Source organism: Thunnus maccoyii, chromosome 7, assembly GCF_910596095.1.
Source record: "Thunnus maccoyii chromosome 7, fThuMac1.1, whole genome shotgun sequence".
In the NCBI taxonomy this organism is placed as follows: Eukaryota; Metazoa; Chordata; class Actinopteri; order Scombriformes; family Scombridae; genus Thunnus; species Thunnus maccoyii.
Genome location: NC_056539.1, coordinates 10,579,341 through 10,604,589, shown reverse-complemented (window position 1 = coordinate 10,604,589; position 25,249 = coordinate 10,579,341). Strand labels below are relative to the sequence as shown.

General features: G+C 39.7%; 2 protein-coding genes across 3 annotated transcripts; one reads left to right on the top strand and one right to left on the bottom strand.

The window, feature by feature from the left end:
* Nucleotides 1-1,882: 1,882 nt before the first annotated feature.
* On the bottom strand, nt 1,883-8,242 carry ubxn6 (UBX domain protein 6). Its single transcript, XM_042416257.1, has 11 exons — nt 8,031-8,242; nt 7,362-7,519; nt 6,623-6,687; nt 6,372-6,500; nt 6,122-6,219; nt 5,914-5,989; nt 5,116-5,200; nt 4,758-4,977; nt 3,662-3,792; nt 3,378-3,526; nt 1,883-2,728 (listed from the first exon to the last, which is right to left on the bottom strand). The coding sequence occupies exons 1-11, from the start codon at nt 8,111-8,113 to the stop codon at nt 2,603-2,605; spliced, it is 1,320 nt and encodes a 439-aa protein (XP_042272191.1). The 5' UTR covers nt 8,114-8,242; the 3' UTR covers nt 1,883-2,602.
* A 1,889-nt stretch (nt 8,243-10,131) lies between these two features.
* uap1 (UDP-N-acetylglucosamine pyrophosphorylase 1) lies at nt 10,132-24,163 on the top strand. Of its 2 annotated transcripts, XM_042417760.1 has the most exons (11): nt 10,132-10,255; nt 11,499-11,813; nt 13,120-13,324; nt 13,975-14,150; nt 14,243-14,415; nt 19,279-19,472; nt 19,622-19,762; nt 21,802-21,990; nt 22,262-22,303; nt 23,340-23,406; nt 23,510-24,163. In XM_042417760.1, exons 2-11 carry the CDS (start codon nt 11,531-11,533, stop codon nt 23,600-23,602), a joined length of 1,563 nt encoding a protein of 520 aa, XP_042273694.1. In that variant the 5' UTR covers nt 10,132-10,255; nt 11,499-11,530; the 3' UTR covers nt 23,603-24,163. The 2 variants fall into 2 exon arrangements, with proteins under 2 accessions (XP_042273694.1, XP_042273695.1); XM_042417761.1 differs by lacking the exon at nt 22,262-22,303.
* The last annotated feature ends 1,086 nt before the right edge of the window (nt 24,164-25,249 follow it).

The window sequence follows — 25,249 nt, the reverse complement described above, 5'->3', positions numbered from 1 at the left end:
TGGGGATCATGACTGATCAGCTTTTTTTTTGGCCACTCTGGTACGTTCAGTTCCCCTACAGACTGCACCAGGATTTGTGTATTTTGTTGCAGTTATTGCATCCTCTGCTGCTCAGAGTCAGACCCACAGCATGAAGCTGCACCACCAGACTTCATGTTTCTGCTGATGTGGACAGTTACACCGTACATAATATTTAATGTCAGAAAAAACTTATTTCAGGTCTCATTGGATCATAGTAGGGAGAGGGTCATCTGTGAAGAATTTAGATCAATTTGTAGAGATTTGTTTTCATGTTGTCACTCTTTGTTGAATCACTGGTAAACAAAAGCTAAGTTACATCTTCTGTTGATCCAGGACACATGAACACATTTCATAGGCACTGCATTATTACCACTCTGGTCCATTAATTTGTATTTTATTAGCATTTGAAGTGGTGAAAAGCTGTCCACTACTTAAAACACTGCTGTTCACATTTAAGGTGTCAGACATGCACTGAGCCCTCAGTTGTGTAATTAGCAGATGCTAAGTTTGTCTTCAATAAAGCATTATTTAAATATGTCTATATGTCCAACACTAGAATTCAAAACATTTTAGTCCAAGGAAATTAATGATTGTAATCTTCTACACAGTGTGTCTGTAGTTAAGTAGCTTCCTTTTAGGCACATTTTGAAATTAAAACACTGACTTGCCTCATAGTTATGTTTATTAAACAAAAGTAAAGATGCAATGCAAGCCATCTTTACTACAGGCAGGTTAAAAAGCAACAAAACATGACATTTGGACAGATTACAGCTGCTCACTAATCATTTTTATAAGGTTACAACACATTTAAACCCTTCCGTAGATACTGTGGGCAACTGGACAGCAGAGGAAATGTCGCTAATAGCTGAGAGCCTGGAAAATGCTGGGATTGTGCATTAAATTCTGCATGAAACGGATAGTTGACAACTTGTTAGCCCCCAGTTGTGTGTTGTGTTTTTGGACAACTATTACTGTCACACAACCCAGTGACTTTCAACATCTACTTCTGTTATTAGTTGTTTTTGTACTGAACTCACTTGGGATGTTTAAGAAAGAGCAGTGAGAGGTAGTTTGTTGTCATCTTAACCAACAACAAGCAGGAGAAACAAATACTATTATTTAAAATAATTATCATTCACTCTTAACTATAGAAATAAAATGCACAATTTGTCCCCTTTTTACCGATTTAACTGGTATAGATTAATGTGCAGCAAAACCACTAACTAAATAAATGTACTAACCTTCATGTTTCAGTGGAAGGGGTGAAGCTAAGAAAGATTTTTTGTCTTTCAAATTGACTCGTTGGGTTCAGTGAGCTGGTACGTTGCATGAATTGCATTCTCATATATTCCCACCATGTTTGAAATATAGACCCTTTTTGTCTTACGGAAATGTGTTTGATACAAACAAATACATTAATTAAAACCACCATTATTAATACAACAGGAGTCCATGCTGCTAGTTTTAACAACATAATTGTAAATCATGACTGCCTGCATGCTACAGCAAGTTGACAACATGAAGCTTCTGCAGTGAGCCCCCAAAATTAAATTATTCTTCACTTAAGCAGTGTGGACATATGGCTACATATGTGCCACATACTATGTCTTTCATTTTACATTTAGACACCTACTGTGTCTTATAGAGTTTTAACAGGTCCCGAAAGTGCTTAAAACTGTTACAACATATTTTTGTATTAGATTCGCTATTGAATCGTCAGCCCAACACTTATAAAACTTAATCAGGTGGGATCTCTTCGGTGTGTAAATATTTGTCTGCAAAGGTTTTCTCAATGTGAAGTCAAATTATTCTGACAACATAATTTGGGCTCATGCTCGTACACATAAAACTTATTAACTAATTTACTTTTGAGGTTTTTAATTATCGAAGCAACCAGAAAACTGTTGTACAACACCAAGGAGTGTGAGGCCACTGCAGAGCAGAGGACAAACGGGCAACAGAAGCTTACATATGTTTACAGGAACAGAGCCGGACTCGTATCAGTGCGGTTGACATTCAGTTTACAGACAAAACACTGACTCAACCTTGAGCATTACCAAACAAAACTAACAGCATTTAAAGTCTTGCGCCAAGACACTCGATAGATTCAACAATAGTATCTGGCGTTCGCTCTGTTAACCCGACTGTCGTGTGAGCCAGATGGATTGTTTACTTGGGAAAAAGTAGCGACACAGTTAAACAAGGTCTGAACATGCCATGTAAAGTATACCTGAATGGTTGACTGCTGCCGGCATGTACATTCAGGATGCAACAACAAAACAACATGTGTCTCTTGCTTTCTGCTTACATCTGTTAGTGCTTCTTTCAACAGCATGTGTTGCTGAGGCAGACTGCAGGGTGACATTATCCCCCTCAGTGGCGGGAGGCGGGTATGAGGAGACTCAGCAAAACAAGCGCATTAGAGTGAATTTGCCCCTCGTCTATAACGCTGCTACTGACATACAGTAGTAAGTTAGCATTTGTAAAAAATAAAAGGTGTCGCTAGTCATTTGTGAGGGGCAATTTCACCCTGGTTGTGCCAGGGAGGAAGGTAGCAGGGAGAGTTCAGGGGGAAGTCTGCTCAGCTCAGGGTCCGAATGGTTTCCAGCAGGTCTGGTTTGAGGAGGGCGGGGCTCTTTCCACCTGCGGCTGCGATATCCGCCTGCACAGCTGCATCCCAGGCAAATGAGAGCAGAGCGGCAGGGACCTACGAAAAAAAACATACAAGAATGCTCTGATATTAACTCACAGGAAGAAACTGCAAAAGATAACACCTTTGTTTGTATTGGGCCTGCAATTGATTGTTTCATTATTGATTACGCTATAAAGTTATGTGTTCTATTAGTATAGATAGTAAAATAGTCTCAAGTTACCAGATCTCAAAGGTATTCAATGTACTGTAATATTGTAAATCTGGTAATTTCTAAAGTAAAAACACCAAAGGATACGTATGGCATTATTCTATATTTTGCATATTGTCAACAAATCCCATGAAAAGACCATGCGGATTAATACACATTTAGTGCTCTTGTGAGTATTTACAGCAGCAGAGAGATGTATGTGAGGACAATTCAAAATACATAGTTCTTGGACAACAATAGAGGTAAGTGGCACAGAATATAAGAGATATCAGGCTTTAGATATACAGGCAATACTTGCTAGTATGTTCAATTCATTGTTGGTTTTGGTCTTTTCAAGGGATTTGTCAAAAATAGTGAAATAGAGAATATTGCCAGCATTGTCTTTTAGACAATTTTGTCACAAAAATTGTCATCTAATTTCCTTGATGTCTGATCTATGAATTATTTCAGCACTAGTTTGCTTTCTTTTATGTAGTTGTAGTTTCACAAACTCACCAGGTTACACTCAGCGAGAGCGACTTCTTCAGCCTCTTGTAGTTTTTGACCTCCTGGAGCGATGAGCTCAAAGGGCTGCCAGCCGTCCACCAGTGACTCCCGTACAAAGCCGAACAGCACAGGAAGTCGGTCCCAGGCGTAAAATGTCCCTGAGGTCACACATCATCTTTACTGACTCTCTCCCATTTCAACAAAACTTATATTTGATAATAAAACTATTCAATACATTAAAATAGATTTTGTATTGGATGCTCTGAACTGATAAAAAAAATAGAGACACTTACCTTGTAGCAGGTTCCCATCAGGCAGTCTGATCCTGAGCAGGGTGTAATTATATTTTCTTCTCTCCCTCTGCTCCTCTTTCTCCCTCATGGCCTTAGTGCGCAGCATAGCGTTCTTCTCCACCAAATCACTCCTGACAAACACACACAAGACATGCTGGTGCTTTAGTGCAGGCTCAAGGGAGGTGTGTGTGTGATGAACACTTTGGTATTTTTGTGGCTAGAGGCGCACAAAACACCCAGGGAGAACATAAAACATGGCAGGATTAGAAGGGTGCATTATTGGACATTATTGGTAGGTGTGTTTGAGCCTGTTAACAGTCATGGTCAATTACAACAGCTCTTGCCTTCTCCTCAAAGGAAACTCATGTGACTAATAGAAGAGTAACAAGTGCAAATATTCCTCAGCTTAAATATCCCGAGTGCAGATAATATCTCGTATGTATATGTCTCATTGTAACTGAGTCTATGTTTCTGGACATTAATGCTTCTACTGTCAAAATGGGGATAAAAACAGTAGTATGTTTAAGCTTTGCAAAGTTGCATAAACTCAAACATTGAAAACAGCTGCTACAACACAATGAAATTACCCAATACAGTTATGACAAGTAACGGCTGACATAAACAACAGAAGAGTTCAGAAGATCTAAATGTCTCCTCCAACACCCCCGACAATTTTTACTGCGTAAACTGTGAATCTGTGACTAGTTGGGTGACCACAAGAGCACAAACAGTCATGTGGTTGCTTTGCAACAGTCGAGTGCTGCTTGTGCAAGATTTAATCAAGCACTGTGAATCAGGGATTCATAATCACACTTTGACAATGACTGTTACTCAGATGAGACACTGCAGATGCTGTTAACAATCATATACTGATCATTACTCTGCCTTCCTTGCATCACTACCGCATTTAGAAAAAATGTAGTTGTTTTGTTTACTTAGATGTCAACTGACTGAAAAAAAGCATAGTGAGAAGGAGAAATTAAATCATTAAAATCATTTATCCAGTTTAAATTGTATCTGTTTTATCAGGGGGTCAATGTATAAATGTAGTTATTATTAAATCAGACTGGGCCGTACATTAACAAGGAGTCTGTACCTCTGCTGTTGCTCCTTCTTGAGCTCCTCTGCCGTCAGGTTGTAGAATTCTGGTGGCAGCTCGAAGTGTGTGGCGTTGGGAGAGGCTCTGAATGCTTGAGCTTGTCTGTTCAGCTGAGCTCGGACTGGCTCTCCTCTCTGAAGACGATCCCTTCTCTCCTTCATCAACTCCAGGGCATCTGGATTCTGATCTGGCAACACAAGGAACTCCTCTTCCTCCTCTGATCACCAGGAAAGGCCAGTAAAAAGATGTATTAAGTGGCTGATATTACAGAAAAACCATTAACCAGTGCAGTGCACAGAAAACAACCCCCTGTTGATAAGGGCTTTGTTTGTCAGAAGCATCATGATTAATTTACCTTGACCTTCTATAGGAAGCATAATGCTGGTAAATCCCAGAGCCTGCAGAAACTCTCTACTGCCCTCCACACAACGCACTTTCTCCTGAAATAAAACAAAAACGTCCTTTGTTTCATCTCAACGGGATGCTGTAAAATCATTACAATCATGACTGGGAAATGGATTACGAAACAGAGCAATACAAAGAATACTACGCACTCATTTAGCTGAACTTATGCAATACATTGATGCACTGATATCATGTTTACTGCGGCTCTGCAATCATTTCAACAATTACTTTATCTTATTCAGAATTCAATAAACATGACACACAGTGCAGTTTAAGGAAGCCAGGTTTCTCCTTAATAGAAAATCATGTCATGTACTTTGGTGAGGTTGTATGTGAGGTCTCAATATTCCACTAAGAACAAACTTGTTGCTCCTGAAAGATGGCCACCGAGTTCAATTTCTTTCCTCAGGGAGACAATCTTGTTTTAAGCAAATACTATTCTGTACACAAAAGATATCTGTTGTGGGAGTTCTCCACAGCTGCAGCTCAGTGATACTGGTGAAAAGCAAGATACAGTGTATATTTTAACATAAATAGCTGCAGTTACTACCTTTAATATATTTAATAAAGCTTAGATCTGGGAACAGTTTAGTTGTGTGAGCTGACCTAAATCTTATCTTTGTTAGCGGTGCAGTATAAACCAAAGGGCACACAAACAAGGAAATAGCTGCGATTATTAATACCGAGCCAAAAAAGAAAAATGTAGCAGTTGGATGGTGATACTGACAAAATCCATTTTCATACACACCTGAAATACTTTGTTGCTGAGTTTAATCTTCCTGTATTTCTCCTCTGTGGGATTCTTACATATATTCTCAACATACCTGTTGACAATACAATGAAGAAACAAACATAAATCAAACTATTTAAGATATTTAAACTGTGAAAATAGTTGAAAAACAGGACAAAAGCAAAATTAGAAGTCAGCATCAGTTGAAGATACATCTGTGTCTTACTTGCTTATGATGTCCACAGCAGACCTCACTTTCTCTCTGTCCCTGTTAAATGTGTGGATCATCATAACAGAAGCCTCAACTTCATCCTCCTCAAACCGCTGACAGTAAAAACAGATTTCATGTTTTGTCAACAACACTCAGAGGAATAAGATTCAGTCTCACTCAAATCACAGTTTTATGTATCTAAGAATTTCAAATAAACTCTAATTTGAGCTATAATGAGAACATGTGACGATACAATTGGACGTACCATTAAAATGGCCTCTTTAATGTGTACTTCCCTCTCACTCTTAGTTAATGTGGCTCCAGTTAACGGACAGGTGAAATACACACCTGACACTGAGAGACAGGCGGGATCTTTCACTGGCACTTTGGATCCCTGGTGAGAAAATGTTGTTCAACATCATTAGACTCAATACTGATCACAATATAATCGTAAAATGGTGTCATTTGAGAAGGTTTGGCTCAACCTAACATATTATTGTAACACCTGTAACATACCTCTGCTGTTGCTGCCTTTTCTTTCTCAGCCAGTGAAGCCGCCTCAGCCTCCAGCTCTCTTTTAACTACAAGCAAAGGCAGAAAATCATTCAATTATATGTTTTTTTATAGAAACCAGTGTCTTTAAAATGCCAACAGATAATAAGCAGTAGTAAGCTAAACTGTGATTCTTTAATCAAACTCTTACCTAGCAGTATAAAATATATAAAACTGGCTCAGCCATATGATATTGATATCTCAACTGACGTTAATTCCTACACTTTCAACTTTTTTAAAGAAATCTTACTATTGGGATAATTGAAAGTGAGGCACTTAGAAAAACCTCAGAAAACCAAGTCCAAGGATACCAATATATAGTTTTCTCCCCTACATCAGTAAATAATGATGACTCGATTAATACAAAAAAGATTAAGCTGTTCAAAAATGCTTGATTTGTTCTGATTATAAGGTTTTTCAAGAAGACATTAATCGATGTGTTGTTTGTTAATATTCCAAATGCTTTACAGTAGAAAATCATGTATATAAGCCGTCAGAAAATTGTTCAAATGTTATCCATAAAAATAATACTGGATCATCTGAAACCTTTTACAACAACTACGTAAAGTGACATTGTTTTAAATTATTGCAAAGGATGCAAAGGATGCATGTCCCGTCAACCCAAAAAGTAACAGTCAGCTACTCCGTTTGATGTCACCACACAGACGCTCAGTGAATCATTAAGGCGTTGACTGTGTCTCACCCTGGTTCCTAATGGCGTCCTGTGAGGTGTGGACCTTCGGCCGCTGATGCTGTTCAATCCTGGCCAGAGCCGCGGCTCCAGCCATCTGGGCTCCTTCACTGGGAGCATGGCGGTGATGCTTTGCACTGGAGCTGCTCTGCACCACCTGGGGCCTGCCACTGTAAGTTAGTGTTAGAGGACAGAAAACTGAAGTGAGGAGACACGTTGGCCAAAAAATTTTTTCCAGACAGACACAATTTTTAACACGAGCAGTGTGCAAGGCTAATTCTAACAACACTATCAAAACGTCAGTGACACAGCAAGTCTACTTTCTAGCAAGTAGATATGTGTCTTAGCTATGATTTAAAGTAATTTAACGTCACTTAGGTCGCTTAATAAGCTTGTTTAGGGATTAACTGTTAGCTAACGGTACCCTGAAATTAGATGCGCGCCGCCCACTGTGCAGACTGAGTTATTATATAACTAAACTAGCTGCTAACGATGGTAAAAACGCTGCCTGACACAGAGTGGAAATCACTAACTAGTCGACGTTGCTCTAGTTAGCTTTGTGACTTGCTAATAATCAATAACAACCAGCAGCTAGCTCATTTTTGCAGACGTTAGACAGTTAGCTGTGCGGCTAACAGTTAGCTTTAGCGTTGTAGCAGCGGAGAAAAGTTTGCTGTTTACCCGCTCTCTTCCGTTAGTTTCTTCCCAGGACCGGCTGATTTAAACTTGATATCCTTCTTAATGTCATCGAAAAACTTCTTCATGTCTTTAAGCTGTCAGTGGGGATAAAATCTGATTGCAGAAGCACAAATTAGACGAAGAGCACGGGGCTAACTTATGATGGGAGGAGGACCAAAACAAAATATTTCAGCTGACTGAAAACTGCTTCCGGTCCGTAAACTTTGGTGTCGCCACCGTGTGGTCGAGCTCAGAACTGTAAAATAAAGTGGAGTCGATCAGAAGTACACAGGCCTGTCTGTGCAACTCATGTAGCCTAAAGCATTTCTAGCAGAGCAATATATGTGTACATAGCAAATTTAAACAAATAATTTCAGCAAAATATTTAGTTTTATTATATTTTAAAGCACAATTAGCATGTTTAGAGGTGAAAGTGCTTGTTCTGTATTTCACATTTTTCAACAATAATAATTAAAACAAAATACAAACAATAAAATAGGAGAAAAAAGTAAATAGAACAGTGATACTCAATAAAATCATACAATGAACATTAATTTAAAATAACAATGACAGCACAAAAAGACTTGCAACCATCTGACACTCACCAAACCTCTGTGTTTGGTTTGGTTCTTTGCACATAGTATTTAAAAACAAAGTCATAATAAAAAGTGTGTATATATATATATATATATATATATATATATATATATATATAAGCAATAAACAATGCTAAACAATAAAACAGCAACTGAGTATCAGCTATCACATTTGAGTTGAGGTGTGTGTGTGTGTGGGCCTTCTCCTGACATTGTAGGGGGATTTTCTCTGGAGTACAGCAGGATGTTGATTCAATGTTTATATGACAGAGGGAGGTCAGAATTCCAGTGTACTAAAATGTATTGTTCCCCAGCTGTACTGGGAAGTAAAATGAAGTGCTTAACAGAGTTATTTATTTTCAATGGGTTCAAGTCTCCACACTTTAAGATCCTGTTGAATATTCTTTTCTATAATTTCTGAGGTAGTTTTGGTAATATATTCCCAAAACTCTGCAATCATTGGGCAATGCCAGATCATATGTAAAAGATCTGCATTTGTGATTTTACATTTCTGGCACATGGGTGAGATATTATTGTTAAATTTGTGCATCTTAACAGGTGTAAAGTATGTTCTGTGCAAGATATGAAATTGAATGAGTCTGTGCGTAGTGGAGATTAAAAAAGTTTGAGCTTACTCCAAAAGGTTGGCAGCATCATCATATGAGCAGTTTAGATCAAACTCCCCTTTGTGTTAGTAAGAGGAAAATATACATTTTTTTAAAACATTTTACTCAATACATAAAACAAATCTGTATCCACACATTAGTTTTTCTGCATAATTGCAGACTGTTTCAAGGTATTTTAAAGGTCTTTATGATTTTAATTCAAATTTCAGGGATTCCAAAGTTTCAATAGATGGAATAATTAATTTCATACAGGTGAATATTAAGCATTAAGAAAATATATGTGATATTATAAGCTAATAGGCTTACTGCAGGGATTTAAATGACAATATATTGTGGACTTGGACAGGTAGTCCTACTGATTTATAAATCTGTTCTCAAAAAAAGAGGAATACCTCAATGTTGATTGTTTAACTTTTAGCAAAATGTTCCTGAAGTGGTGGATATGAGTGGACCACAAAACCTTCAGATGGCATCAATCACCAGGGCAAAAGCATCAGCTTGTGGCCTTTTTGTGTTACTATAATTCCAACCAGAAACCCATCCATCAGTGAATTATAAGAACTATAAGGTGAGCGCCCACACAAATACAAACATTTTTATTTAACGTTATTTTATTTGTGGTGTTACATCCCTGGGGAGGGTCTGGTGGAGCTGTAGGTCTATATAACATATAACATATTTAAAACAACACTGTATTCACAAACTAGTTATATAGGATTTTTTCATTGACACTGACTTTTTCTGACAAACAGTTTTCCAGATATTGGCTGAACAGTACGTGAACTGCTACAATTCTTTCTGCCATCAGTGCTTAAATTTACGAGGAGCAATTGAACGCAGCACTCGTACTTGTCCCGCACACATGCACACGAGCGCCGTTAATGCCACGTTAAGCGTGACGTAACAGGAGGTGTAGTCCGGGTGGGATGCTTCGTAGCCAGTACGAGAAACCTCTCTCAGTTACTGGCATTTACAGCCTTACAGCCGTCGGGAGTGTTTGTATGCGGTGAGAGTTTAATATTTCATTCATAAATGTTTTATGTTTTCACTGAGATAACCGTTTCTTCCACAGTTAGCCGGTTAGCTGTCAGTACTGCTGCTGCTGTAGGTGGCGGCTAACCCCAGTGATTGATAAATGTCAGGTTAGCTTAACGTACATAGTAGGAGACACGCTTATTGTGAATATTTGAGTTTATTTTCAGCTGTCAGCAGTCTGTCTTATTATGCTTTGCTAATATCGTGCACATTTGACGAGGCGAGGCATCTCTGCTGTGTGTTGGTAAGGGTAGTTAGCTTTAACTTCAAAATCATATAGAAAACTCGAAACAGCCTCCTAGAAACCTCAAGTTTTAAAGTTTTAAGGAGACTTTAACCTGTTCTGCGACACTGTCCCACACTTAAGCCTATTTTCACCATCACTTGGTTGTAAAAGTTAAAAATTTACCCCTTAAATGAGGGTTATGGCTGTAATCGATAGTGTAGATAAACAACAACTTTCATATATTGGGTACATTATTTTCCTGCTTGTGCACAAAAATGGGGCGCCTGGTAAGAGGTCAAGTCTGAATAATATGACGACTATTATGTCTGACATTTTTTAGTTTCAATTAAATGAATTAAATGGGCAGTATGTTGCTGTCACCCTCTGCATGTCATACAAATGCAAACAGATCCACTCCTGTAGAAGCAGTGTTATAATTTACTGGTCCAGCAAGCTGCTTTTTATGGGTGTTGGTTTAAACCAAAAGAATAATGAAACATTCCTGTAGTTCCTTCAATTAAGAGTTTACTTCCTGTACCAGTTATAGATATAAATATTCTGTTGGTAGTTGCATGAAGTTGTCACCGGTTGTGCTTGTCTTACTAGGGTTTTACAAATACTTAGTCTAATCTCCAGAATAACCCCATCACCTAAGAAATTTTTGATAAGCCGTCAACTCTGTAAATTTTATCTCCTCACACTACAGCCTGGTCGCAGGAAATCTGGTGAAGAATACCGTCCTTGCATTATGATTTAATTGTTGTTTTGTGTCTAAACATATATAGGCTGTTAATATTTTAATCATCGGAAATATAATCCAGCATATGTAATGTGTGTGTGTAGTTGTAGAATGTAAACTCTGCTTGATGTAATTTCCAGAAATATTGCTGAGAATATGACTCAGTGTTTGTGTGTGTAACTATAGCACTGCTCACGTGTAACCACCCCTCCAAATTCTCATCTCTCTTTTTGTGAATTTGTGTTTCAGTGTGGCAGAGTTCATCTACAGCATCGTCGATCATGGACCCAAGAGCCAGCGGACTCACCCAGAGGTTGGCTGATGCCGGCCAGTCTCACCTCCTTCAGTTCTGGAACGAGCTGAGCCCGGAGGAGCAGGCCGACTTGACCATTGACCTGCAGGGGATGGACTTTCAGGAGATCAGTGGATTCTTCAAGAACGCCATGGAGACGTCCAGCAACAGCAAACAGGAGAAGATGGATGCCCGCATGGGGCCAGTGCCCCGAGAGGTGCTGGGGAGTGTGACGAGGGACAGGGATAGTCTCAAAGACTGGGAGCTAGCAGGTAAGCTCCCTTTAAAACAATGTCTCTGCCCTCAAAAAGTATATTCATACAGTTACTGCCTGAGCCCTAACATTTACACCTTTATTTGTACGACATACTATAAGGAAATAAGAGGAATCTCTTTGAGCAGTATTTGGTTTTATTCGATTTATTACTGTGTCATACAGTAGGAGAGAACATGTTGGCAATTACCAGTTGTAAAACAAGACTTGCCTAGACCAAAACCTAGCAGTTAGTTCTTGTTGTTCACCAACTTTCAAATATGTAGTCATGGCCTACAGGTAAGGTAGAGGAAAGATTTCCTGGTATCAGATTGGGTAGCCCATGGTAACCCAGATGCAGTGATATTGACATGAGACAGTTGGGGTCCACATAATGTGTGTTATTGATATTTTCAGATGGTTTACTTCCAGATGTAGCTCCACACAAAAGAAGCCGTTATGATAAAATCTTATGTAATAGTGAATCAAGAAGTCCTAGTTGAGCAGCATCAGGAACTCCTTGTTTCCTCGCTGTGTGGTTGTACAAACTCACAAACTACTCCCAGTCCCAGCCTCCTGTGTAGATTTTACATATGAGTAAGTCAGCTTGTGTTCATTATGCTTTGCGCAATCCCCCTTTGCAGTGGAGGTCTGACCACTTGGTGAGTCTGTTGAGTCTTTTCCTGGGGGAAGATGCCGCGGGAGGTGGGCAGCAGAGAACATCTGGTTTTGATTTGAGCCTGACGTAAATAGAGTTGCTTTTTGACCCTCATGAGGTCACTCTGATCTGTCAGGACCAAATCTGTGTGCAGTGTGTGTGTGTGTATGTATGTGTCTGTGTGGGTGGGTTTGGGTGGGTAGTCAAAGTCTAACAGGCCCGCCCTGTCTACTTGTATAAACCATGTCTTTTGGCACTTGCAAGGAGAAAGAGTATTGCATATCAAGTCACGTAGCTGCAGTATATGTAAGATAAACCAATGAACCACAATAAAGGCAATCAAAGACTTTCAGTTTAATGCTAATTTATGATGTCACAAATATTTATGGTACCAAAGGCCTGCAGAACAAGTCGTAAAATGTAGGATGATTGCTTATTAAATGTTATTCATAAATGTCTGTCTTTATTTATCTAAGGTGTCGTCACAAATGCACTATGACCGTCCATAGAGATTAGATATTGTGCTGGTATATTGAAATCATATACCATCATATCAATGTACAGGCCTAGATGTGTGTCACTATCTTAAAGTTTATAGTACAAGTCGATCTAATCTTAACACTACTATCAATGGTAATTCATTCTGTTCTGCTCTGTGCCCCCTCAGGTCTGGACTGTATCTCTCAGAGTAAAGTGGCAGCCCTGCTGCTGGCCGGAGGCCAGGGCACCAGACTTGGGGTCTCTTACCCCAAAGGCATGTACGACGTTGGGCTGCCGTCTCACAAAACCCTCTTTCAGATTCAGGCCGAACGCATCTTGAAGCTGCAACAGCTGGCTGAGCAAAAGCACAAAATCAAGTGCTGTATTCCCTGGTAAGACATGTTGTGCTTTGGGGCGTCTCATTTATGAGAGAGATAACTAAGGCATTTTAGTGCCTGTCGGGTGAAGCGCTTATTTTATGTGAAAAATAAACAGATCTAAGCAACCAAATACCTTCTCTCTATTTTTAATGAGAACTACTGTATAACCATTTGTCCCAGTTGTGGTCACGTGATGATTAAATGGGTCAAATCACCGTCAGCATCAAAGGAAACTCAATCAAGGAAGTTGTGTTCCTGGAAAAGGATTAGAGTTCCCCGTGGAGCAGATCTAAGGACACTCTAAAAATTTGAAAGATGAGGAAGGAAGGCAGTGGAGTGCACAAAGTCTTAATAACCATAACACGGTAGTTAGGGTAGTTAACAGTTACTGAAGATTATGTCAGAAATGGTTTAATGGCATAATCTTCAACAGGTCTGATTCTGTAAGGAAGCTGTTACACTTTTATTGTCTGTCATTTTCTTTTAACTCTATACCTCTCAGGCTTGGTGATTTCAGCTTTGTAAGACTTCTCTTAAACATGCATACTCTGTTCTCTCACCTGTTTTACACATTTATATATTTTATATTACTGATTTTAAAAAAGGAGAGGAAAACAAGCCATATATGAATCAGCACTGAGTTCCTTCTGTGTTGCCTTCAGGTACATCATGACCAGCGGCAGGACAATGGAATCCACCAAGGACTTCTTCTCACGGCATAACCATTTTGGCTTGGACAAGAACAACATCATCTTCTTTCAGCAGGGGATGCTGCCAGCCATGGATTACAACGGCAAGATCATCCTGGAGAACAAAGGCAAACTCTCCATGGCTCCTGGTAATTTGTGTGTTTTGGCTCCCCTTGCAGTGTTATTTAGTATGTTCCTTACTTGTCAAGTGGAGTTTAAAATGAGCGTGTCTGTGTTTCAGATGGGAATGGGGGTCTTTACAGAGCCTTGGGGAACCAGCACATCATGGATGACATGGAGCGGAGAGGGATTGAGTTCATCCATGTATACTGTGTAGATAACATCCTGGTCAAAGTTGCCGACCCCGCCTTTGTTGGTTTCTGTGTGCAGAAGGGAGCGGACTGTGGAGCTAAGGTTTGTCACACCACCTACTCTCTCTGTCTATTCTTGTCTTTTTTTACCTGCTTTAGGGTCTTTGCAGAACCTTTTTAAGGAAATAGAATATGTCTAAAGATAAATCATCTGAAACTGCATTAACATAGATTTAGGCCTTAATGGTTGGGTTTAGATTTTATGAAGTCTATCTTAATACAATGGTCACACCCATATGCAAGTTGAAAGAGTAACTGGTTGCTGGGATCCTTCTTCCTCCTCATACTGGCCCTGAAGTGATTCTTTCATAGCATGACTACAATGGAAAAGATCAGGAACAAAATCAAGAGTCCTTGTTCTGTGCAAAAATGTATTCTGAAGTTCATTCAAAGCTAAAAAAAAACCCAAAACATAATATCGGAAGATACCCACCTCATTTTACTTAGATTACTTTATGTTGGACTGTAGATTTTGTCCTCTATCTCCTTCATTGTAGTCACACTAGGAAGGGATCACTTCAGTGCCAGTACTGACAGGAGGAATCATTAAAGTGACAAATAACTACATACTGTATAGGCATGTAAGTATTTTATTAAGATAGACTGAAGAAATCAGAACTGATTCTTTAAATTTGCTACAAATCAGTTACAAATCATCTTAAAGCCTGACATTTGGTTGTTTTACCTGCAATTAAAAAGTCTCCTCGTCATATCAGATGCCAAATTTGAAGTACAAATAACAAAAGTTGAGACAAAATGTATTAATCCATAAGAACATAGAAATTATAGTGCTCCCGTCCTAACCAACCACTGCTGTTTACCATAATGCAGGAAATAAATACCTGCAAAGTAAACCATAGATAAAAACACCATAAAACTATATCTCATAATAAAAATGGTTAAAAAAAACATCCAAACATCAATATAAAAGTAAAATAAATTAAAATCCCAGTTAACTTTCTTGCAAAGTTCTGGTTGTAGTGTTGTATCTCCTGTGGAAAAAAAATGTTTAGTGTATGAGGCAGGTGGTCTGAACCTGTCAGTGTGTTCAATAAGACACTCCACACTGTCTGCATGTAATAGATATCCTTCATTCTCATAATCCTACAGAGCATCTTAGACAAGTGGAGTCCACTGTCGTCTCTGTTTTAGTTCCAGCCAGCTCAACTAGATACTTGATTGACATTCCCACCTCATCCCACAATATAGTCATTCCACACACTGCATATAACAGAAACAAAAAATATCATTGAGGTACCAGCAGTAACATTAAATGACTCAAGATTATCTATCACATGACATGTTACAGAAGACGACTCCCAGGCGCCAGCAGGTTAAACAGAAGGTTTAATATACACCTGTAACAAAGCTGTTTTACACAATGATCTCTGAATTTTGTACTCCTGTAACACTGATAAGTGCACAGTTAGCTTTTATCAGACCAGGAAGTAATAATAAAATTGCAAGAATGAATCATATACTGTATGAAAATAATGGACGCAGCCTCCGTGATGTCAACCATTGGTTTGTGGACTCCCGTTTTAAAGCCTCGACTTTGGCATTTTTACCATTGCCATCTCGGTTTTGTGGAGCCACAAGTGATGAGAAGTGACTATATTTGGACAAGAGCGTGGAGCTCCCCAGGGTCCAACTACAGCACCTCACGTACCGCCATGGTAGCGACGTGGGAAGCACGAGGTAGCCACACCCTGAAGTATACCCTGCTTTATCGTCTATTTTTCTCTAAATTGGGCCATAATTTACAAAATGACCATCATGCTGTATTAAAGAAGACTTGAAACTAGCAATTGAGACCATAAACTCATTAGGAAAGTGTTTACTCGGGTAATAAATCAAGTGAGAAGTAGGGTCATTTTCTCATAGACGTCCGTACAAACAGACTTCTTTCTGCAGCCAGTGGAGTTGCCCCCTGCTGACCATTAGACAGAATGCAGGTTTAAGGCACTTTGGCATTGGCTACACTTTTCAGACCTGGAACTACCTGCATGGGATGAATGCACGCAAAAATATTCTCTTATCAAAAAGGGCAAAGGAATGTCTTCATTACTTATTAAAATATTGATGTGTGTATCAAGTGTGTAAGAACATGAGAAGTGAACAAACTGTGCCAGTAATGAGCCATGAGGACTGAATGCGATCGAGCCCGACCATCCTGACCTTTTTAAATTCCAGGAGGTCTTAAAGGGTGACGGATGCTGATTCATATCCTTTGGTTGTGTGCCATCGTGTATTAAAAGGTGTGGCCAGTTCGTTTTCACAGTATTGCAACTGTCATTCTTTAGGCTGCTGCACCTTCTGTAACCCACCAGTGGGTGGAGATACAGGCCTCTTGGTTCCCCCTTGTAGACATTTTGAGCAATAAATTTATTACAGCTTTCTAGGAAATTCCAGGGTTTAGCCCAGAATGTCTCATGTCTTCATCATAGTCTCAGATAACATGAGTGTGATGCACAGATACCACTTTTTCATAAACAGCTTCTTTGGACAGACTGTACTTTGACTTTGAAGGGAAAAAACCTTTTCATTGTACAATGGTTGAACTGGAAACCATTTTTTTCCGTGGTCAAATACAATGCCTTCATGATACATTTGTAGATCTTTTAGTTTTTGTAATCCTCTCATAGTGTGCATCAATACAGTCAACATACATGGAATAGTTGAGATCCTCCTCACAGATCAGGTCCATCAGGTTGTGATCTTAAGGAATGAAGATCCACGTGCTGGTCTAGTCAGTTTTGTCCTTTGTTGTTGTAGTGAATTGTCTTCTCTCTTACATATTTACTGAATAAAGCAGGATAACGCACAACAACACATGATGTCATCGTTGGCTCAACCCCAAAAGCCAAAATAGAAACAAAAAGGGAGAAAAAAAAGATGAAACAAAGACAAATATTTGCAAATGCATTGGAACAACTGTTCTGTCTTACGACACGTGTAACAGTTTAATAGTTAAAAAAGTTAAATAGATGTGCTGTGTGCTACTGTGTAGTGTTTGTAGCCTTGGTCTCATTGGATGCTTGAAGCTGCGCTGTGGAGTTGTCTTATAAAAAAAACAAACAAAAGTTATGTTGACATTGAGTGGTACTCACCAAAACACACAGTGTGTATCTTAACGACCAGAAAAAGCATTTTCTTCTATATAAAGCATTTGCAAAGCCAGTGTTTTCAGAGTACTTTAAATCCTGTATTTACATCCATGTTTACTGGCTTAAAGTCTTCTTCTTCCCTGCCTTTGCTGACATGTTGCTGCATTTCCTGGCACATTGCACCACCTGTAGATAATTGAAATTGTGCATTCTCCCATGTGTGCACAAGACAAACAAAACAGGAACCGACTCATTAATGAACTGTATTAGCCAGTGTCAGCAAGATGGTCAGAATGGTTTATTTTCTGATGGTATTTAAGTGATCAGGGAGCCTGTGCAGCATGTTTAGGATCTGAATGTTTGTGTGTTATAACCTCACATTGAAGCTCTTAACTGTTAGGTGAAAGAAGTGGCTGGGAGGTGATATGTAACTCTCTACGTCCTGCCCAGATTCAACACTGACAAGGACCTCAGTGTGAGGAGAAATAAGAGAAAGGGGGGAGGGGTGCAGAAAAATTGTGTCAATAATGCAAAAAATAAATGCATTGGTTGAAGTTAGAAGTGACTGGTGGTTGGCTGGTACAGCATATTGCTGCTGGTGTATGGCTGTTGATATCAGTTTGGTTAGCTGTTGAAAAGGTAACAACTAACGGTAAACTAGAGAGAGAAACATGTTTTTCTCAATTGACTAATCAAATGAGTGATGGTGGTTTGTGGACACCAGGAGTATATATAATTGACTTAGTAATAGATTTGTGACTTAACATAGCTGTCAGGGTCTTCTAATTAGGTTTTAAAAAATGTTGAATGGCATGGCAATTAATCAAATAAAGAATCTCTTGTCATCTCTGTTCACATCACAGTTTTGCTTCCCCACTTTCTTGAGAATCACACACATGGTCATGTATTTGTTAGATATCTAAAAAGGCAGGTTTTTATGAGATACTTGACTTCATGTGCTCACTGAGGCCCATGTTACCAACTCAGACTGACTGGGACCACAATTTCTTTGCAATATATGCACACTGAAATAAATATCCTCATACCGTGTATATTTTGCAGCTAACACAGACTAGGGTGAAATACTTAACTGTGTGGAACTGAAGATCATCCAGACCCCACTCCTGTTTGACATTACGAGTTGTGCGGTGGAGCAGAAATGGAAGGATCAGATCAGAGCAGAGTCCCACCCTCCCAATCGTAAATTACTAAGCTCCACTACAGTTCATGTGGCTTCACCAACCCACCACCCCTCACCCCACCCTGTTCACCAACCCCCTCATCAGGACTCCACTCTATCATTAGGAACCAACAGATGGGGAGAGGGATTTTTTTTTCATTCAGTGCAGACTTTCTGCCTGTATAAAGTGGAATATATTCAAAAATCTAATCCTCATAGCCCACTTTAATTCAAAATTAACTTTTGTACTAAATGTGTAGTAAGTTATTGCTTAGCTGCTCAAACAAATCTACTGATCTCTAATGCGCTGTCTGCCAAACTAGCTTCATTCATTTGGCACATTGCTGGTGGTTTTGCTTTCACTGGCTGCATTTTTTTATTTAATTATGTGTTTGATCATCTCTGCTGCTAATGTTGCTCTGCAAAAGACAGACACTATAATATAGGGACTATTAGGAAAACTTTATGTATCAGTTTACAGTTTTTTTTTTTTTTTTTTACAATTTACAGTTAGTTTTTTATCTTCTTTCAAAGTGTACCACGGCTTATTAGTCAGTACTGATGCCATTCAATGTCATATTTGTTGAAATTATAAAGAGTCTCATGTCATTGTTTCCAGGTGGTGGAGAAAACCAATCCGACAGAGGCGGTTGGTGTGGTCTGCAAGGTGGACGGCCATTATCAGGTGGTAGAGTACAGTGAGATCACCCTGGCGACCGCTGAGAAGCGCAGCGCTGATGGCCGACTGATGTTCAACGCAGGAAACGTAGCCAATCACTTCTTCAGCTTTTCCTTCCTCAAAGATGTAGTGCAGTAAGACAAAAGCTCACTCTTCTCTGACAAAATGTATTCATTTGTTTTTCAGTGGTTGTGGTCGCCTCTAGCGAGAAGAGAGCTCAGCATCATTATACAGTAAATGTAAAATGTGTGTGTTTTTTTTTTTTTCTCTGTTCATCTTTCAGGAAGTATGAGCCAAAGCTGCAGCACCACGTGGCCCAGAAGAAGATCCCATTTGTGAATACACAGGGTCAACTAATCAAACCGGACAAACCAAATGGGATTAAAATGGAAAAATTTGTCTTTGACATCTTCCAGTTTGCCAAGTGAGTTTTTTCGGCATCAGTAGACGACATCTAACCTCCAACCAAAACGTGTATGCACGTGAATTTAAGTAATAAAAATACAATGAGTATTTCATGCTCTGTTTGAGAAGTGACTGGCTTGACTGGTCCTTGATCTGTCCCTTCATGCATAAACCAATCTCTTTTTCCAGCCCCGATCCCTCTCATGCCATTGCTCCAAGGTCTGGTCCAGCAGACCGGGCCTGCCAAGCTCTCTGCAGGAGGATGGAGGTTTATGAGCTATTCCTCCATTTCACCTCCTCCAGTGTTACATGACATCAGCTCTGAGTCATGCCACTGCTAATAGAACTTTACATCTAATGAAAGGATTCCTGTAATGATTGACCAATGGAAAAACACAGCAGACATGTCCAGCTTCCTTCGAGGTTTATTCACTGTATTTCTAAGTGAAAGGGATGAGAAATACTTTTTGCCGTTGCTGAGGAGATGGATTACAGTGGTGCCCGGACTGGCAGCTCTAGCAGAATCCAGATGGGCTGACTCACTTTGCAGTCAAAGGAACCTGGACTTTCAGAAAGTCCTACTTTTTTTCTGGCTTTCTCAGTTCTGTTTGCTGCCTGGTCTGATGCTTTCGTAGTCGGTTGTGTCGGGCACATGCGCTATATATCATGTGTCCCAAATAGGCATTTCACGTTTGAGTACTGTATTAATAATGAATATTTCACTTGCATCTACTATGAAATTAATCATGTTTGACTCTTTATTTTTTAACAAAGCTCTTGACCTGCCAAGTTTGGATGTACATATAAAATAATATGACAGCCCGTGAGTGCACATTTAGATAGCGTGTTGACTTCTTCTCAATAGCCTATTACTGTAATAACTGACCACATTTTTCTGGTAAGCTGTTAAATGTGCTTTTTTTGTGCCAGCTGGAAGCTCCAACTAGTTTTTTTTTAACATTTATTTGAGCAGTGTAGCTTAACTGAGAACAATGCTCTTTTTTTTTTTTTTTTCAGAACACCCCAATTCACAGTTGCACAAATTCACACCTGGAAGCTGCCCAGTACAACCACAGTCTCATTTGTGGTAATCTCTATAAACAGATATCTGCACATGAATGCAGAATCTTCTACAGTCAAGTCAAGTCAAATTTATTTATAAAGCACATTTAAAAACAACAACAGCTGACCAAAGTGCTGTACAATCAAAATGGCAAAAGCCATAAAACAACACAATAAAAACACAAAGACCAGTTTACAGGAACATGCTTTGGTTGCGTGCAGGTAAACAGTCCGTGTCGGGAGCGAAAGAGGCGGAACGCATTGGCCGAAATGTCGTCTGGACCTAAAACACCCACAAAAAGTATTGATGTTTGTGTACTGTGTAGAGAAAGAAACAAATTGCTTTAAAAGTCGGATTACACAGTTGCCTTTGAAAAAATTACAGGAGTTGGCAATTTTCCCAGGGCTGTCTTAACTTGCTAATTGGACCGTAAATAATGACTGGTGCACAGAAGAGGAAGTCTTGGCCTGGATATCAGCCCCAAAACATTGGCTGTTTCCCCCAGAGGCTAAATCCTCGTCAGATGATAGCTGACGGGTTGCAAGATTCGATCTGTGGCCATTGAGCAGCTCTGTTGGAGGAATTGAATGCCTTTCTCGAGGGCACCTCAGATGAATCTTTTTCTGTATTAGTACTCCACAGATTTGGCTTTGCATTGCTGTAACAATGTTGGACTTATGATGGACAGTTTTTTAAAATGATCAAAATTGATGCAGCAGAACCAGAGATATCTCTTCTCATCCCATGCATTTCTCTTCCTTGTCAGAATCTGGCACCTACGTTACCCACAATTCCAGAGCCAAATGTGACATCTTCAAACAGCTGGTTTTGTCTGAGCAGTGTAAAAAACCAATCATTTATACTGACATAACAAAGAAAAAAAGCAAAAACTCCTCATGTTTGAGAAGCTAAAGGGGACAGGGTGCTTGATAAATGTCCTAAATCATTAATCAGTTATCATGCATGCTGATGTGATGCTGCTCTGTGTCCAACAGGACGTTTGTAGTGTACGAGGTTCTGAGGGAAGACGAGTTCTCCCCGCTGAAGAACGCAGACAGTCAAGACGCAAAGGACACGCCCACCACGGCCAGACATGCCCTCATGTCCCTCCACCACCGCTGGGTGCTCAACGCTGGGGGCCACTTCATCGACGAGAACGGCAGACGCGTGCCTGCCATACCCAGGTGACAACAGTCAGCCCACTTAAACACAGCATCATGCATGTCATGTCACCTCACAAGACACAAACCACATTTAGCATCAACACACAAACATCCTGGATCTCTCATCATCACTCCAACCTTCCCGACACACTTTGTGTACACACTGTATGCACTGGCTTTTTTTTTTGTTTAATTTGTGTTGTAGACATCATATTCTTTTAGCCTCACACTCTTACTTTGCCATTTTCTCATGCTTGGTCTTGCTCCTGTGTGTCCCGTGCAATGTTTCCAGAGACGGAGCAGCAGGCAGTGTCACAGCTGATGGCAACAGAAAGTAATTATCCCCCTGCAGTTCTGAGTGCATGGTGATGGGGTTTTTGGTTTTCTTTTTACTCTTGCTGAGAAGTGTTAACACTATTAAATTATGCCTGATCTTTTGCATCCGCTTTTCCTTCATTGACACTGAAAAGATTAATCTGTGAGGACGCATGCCAGTTGGCAGCCATTTCTCTGTCTCTTTAGTCAGTTGTGATGAAGGAAATGACGGCGAGGATCAGTTTAGACAACTGTAAATGCAGTCCTCTTAGTGTCCTGGTCAGATGATGCACAGTCATCAGTCGACCTGTTGACAGATCATTTTCTCTTCAGATGGTTGCTACTAATACATATATTGTATTGCATGCTGGGTAACGGGCACCAGTCAGACTTTCTGGCAAACAGCAACAGCTCTGCAATATATGATGAACCTGCTGATTTGTGTGTGAAATAGTTACAACAAAGCCAGCTGTTCTTCTGTAATGATCCAAAGCTTGCTAGTTTGCCTTTCAGTTTAAATTCATCTGCTTGTTTTTAAAAGTGAATCAGCATGTGCTTCATTCATGGCACCCATGAATGTTATTCAGGCTATGTTGTGCTTAAAGGAGTGTGCTTCTTATTCAATCATTCAGCTTTTTCCTTCGTTCTCGATTGTTTACATGATACAGTAGCTACTCAGCGAAACACCTAATGTGTGATCAGTGATTGTTGTCTGTAATGATTATCTAGAAATAAACTAGCTGAGTGATGGCAATGTGGTGGAAGATTCCTCCAGTTTGTCAAAAGGACTGGATGGACATACAAACACATTACCTGTCATTCACCTGTTTTCTTCTAGAGGAAGTCTTTTACGGGTCAGAAGACTAATCACTGGTCGTGTTTGGGAATGTTGTCGAAGCTCTAATTCTTTGAACTCTAATCACAAGCCGCAGTAGAAGAACAGCTGTGTCAAGGATTTACAGCCGCTTCTCTCATCTACCGTCCCTCAACCTTTACATGAGACAATCACTCATTCTGTTTCATTTTTTTCTTCTTCCGATCCTCTCCGAATTTAGCCTCAAGGATGGGACAGACCTGCCGATCAAATGTGAGATCTCCCCACTTGTGTCCTATGGGGGAGAGGTAAGGAGACATACTAAATTGAAACTCCAGATGTTGTACTCTACCTTCTCTCTATCTGTATACCCGCTAACAATGTCCTGATGGCCTCGTATTCTTCTCTAAGGGACTTGAAGAGTTGGTGAAGGGACGAGAGTTTCATCCAACGCTGATGATTGACGAGAGCGGAGTCCACGAGCTGGTGAAGAATGGAGTTTAGAGAATCGAGAGAGAAAGAGGGACAACCCAAAGAGCACAACCTTTGTCTCTCAACGTTTGCAGGGAGAAACTGTGATGTCATCGCTGTGCAATAAACAATGACGCGTGCATGTGTTTACGAGGCTGAATGAACGATCAATATGAAGTGTACAGTTTACTCTTCAAGTTTGCTTTGCTTTGTATGTTGATGTCATACTTCATATTTGTTTTGAAGAGCACTTGAACACAGCATGAAATGAAGGACGAAATCCCTGTTATATTGACTGGCAGGAGCATCTATTTATTTTGCTTATGAGACCTATTTTTTTATGTATTGATAGAAGCTCTATAGGTGGAAATTACCATCTACTCATTTTACCTACCTAGTGATTTTTATACAACATTGGACTTAGATTAAATTATCAGAAAGATGTTTCATGTAATCAAGGTACATGGTTTGGGCTGTGGGGGGTATTTATAATATCTGCTTCTTTTCTGCTTGTAATCACTGAAGATTAGATATTCAGCTTTAAGAGATGCTATGATTTCTATCATCTTTATTAAAGAAGTTTCCTACTTGGAAGACCTGCTGAAGGTGTTTTCTTTGTGTGTGTGTGTGTGTGTGTGTGTGATCACGTGCGTCCACCAAAAAACAATGGAAGAAGTCAAAGACAAAAAAGGGGAAGCAGCTGAATCCAGACAAATGAGAACATTTAATATGCTGAATATGTGCACAAGTAAAGGCACTTAATGGTATAAAGAACACAGACAAACTTTTGGACTGGCAGCTACTCTGGATTGCAAAATTGTTGGTCTTTAAGAATCAGTATTAGCATGTTGTCTGACAAATCAGCGTACAAAATGAGAATGTGTGATTTTCACTGGCCTGTGTCTGCAGGGTGTGCTTTTTGCATTATAGCTCCTGGTGTCTTGAATCAGAGTTTCCAGCACATGGTTTATGTTTAAGATGGGCCAGAGCATGCAACGCTGCTGCAGCCATTCAGGAAATATTCTTTGTGGCTCCTTTCTGACTCACTTTCTGTCTTACTCTCCAGCTCCATAACTGCATTACGACTGCAGTGTGGTAGCAGAAAAACACCTACTTTGACGGCGTCTTGGTCTGTATGCAGATCTTTGTACAGATTTCCCACACTTTGTAAAACTATATGAAATCTGAATATGAAGTTCTGCCACACAGATGTTCTTCACAGTATCTGGAGATGTGCAAAAGTACACAATAAAACCAGAAAAATCCTTAAATTGTAATAAATTCCCTCCAACAACTGGAGTCTGCTATGCTGCAGGACAGTATGGCTTCTTTCTTTTTTCTTCTACAGGCTGCTTTTTCACACCAAGAATTCAGAAAATTCTGAGGTTTGAATATCTTTTGAATGAAGCCCTCACATTTTAAAATAACTTTTGAATTTCTTTAGTCTGGTCAAACAGTTCAGGCTACATCAGCAGCAAAACACAGCGTATGACGTCAGTAGGAGACGACCTCTCTCTGGCACTTGACTCACACTTTTCATGGATCTGGTTTGACCATTAAGGCTGTGACAAATTGCAGAGTTAGTGCCACTGAGATTAATAAAAGAAAAAGTTACCTCTTAGGTATTTCTAACACAGTCAAAGATCAGTCTGGATCTATGATTTTATATTAAACGCATGC

What these genes read in the sequence shown, in the direction of transcription:
- ubxn6 (XM_042416257.1), bottom strand. Translation starts at nt 8,113, where the DNA reads ATGAAGAAGTTTTTCGATGACATTAAGAAGGATATCAAGTTTAAATCA. An exon ending in AAACTAACGGAAGAGAGCGG is followed by an intron (nt 7,520 to 8,030) that starts GTAAACAGCAAA and finishes ACTAACTTACAG; the next exon opens with TGGCAGGCCCCAGGTGGTGC. An exon ending in AAGAAGGAGCAACAGCAGAG is followed by an intron (nt 3,793 to 4,757) that starts GTACAGACTCCT and finishes TGTGTTTGTCAG; the next exon opens with GAGTGATTTGGTGGAGAAGA.
- uap1 (XM_042417760.1), top strand. Translation starts at nt 11,531, where the DNA reads ATGGACCCAAGAGCCAGCGGACTCACCCAGAGGTTGGCTGATGCCGGC. An exon ending in GACATCTTCCAGTTTGCCAA is followed by an intron (nt 19,763 to 21,801) that starts GTGAGTTTTTTC and finishes TGTGTCCAACAG; the next exon opens with GACGTTTGTAGTGTACGAGG. An exon ending in CGCGTGCCTGCCATACCCAG is followed by an intron (nt 21,991 to 22,261) that starts GTGACAACAGTC and finishes CAATGTTTCCAG; the next exon opens with AGACGGAGCAGCAGGCAGTG.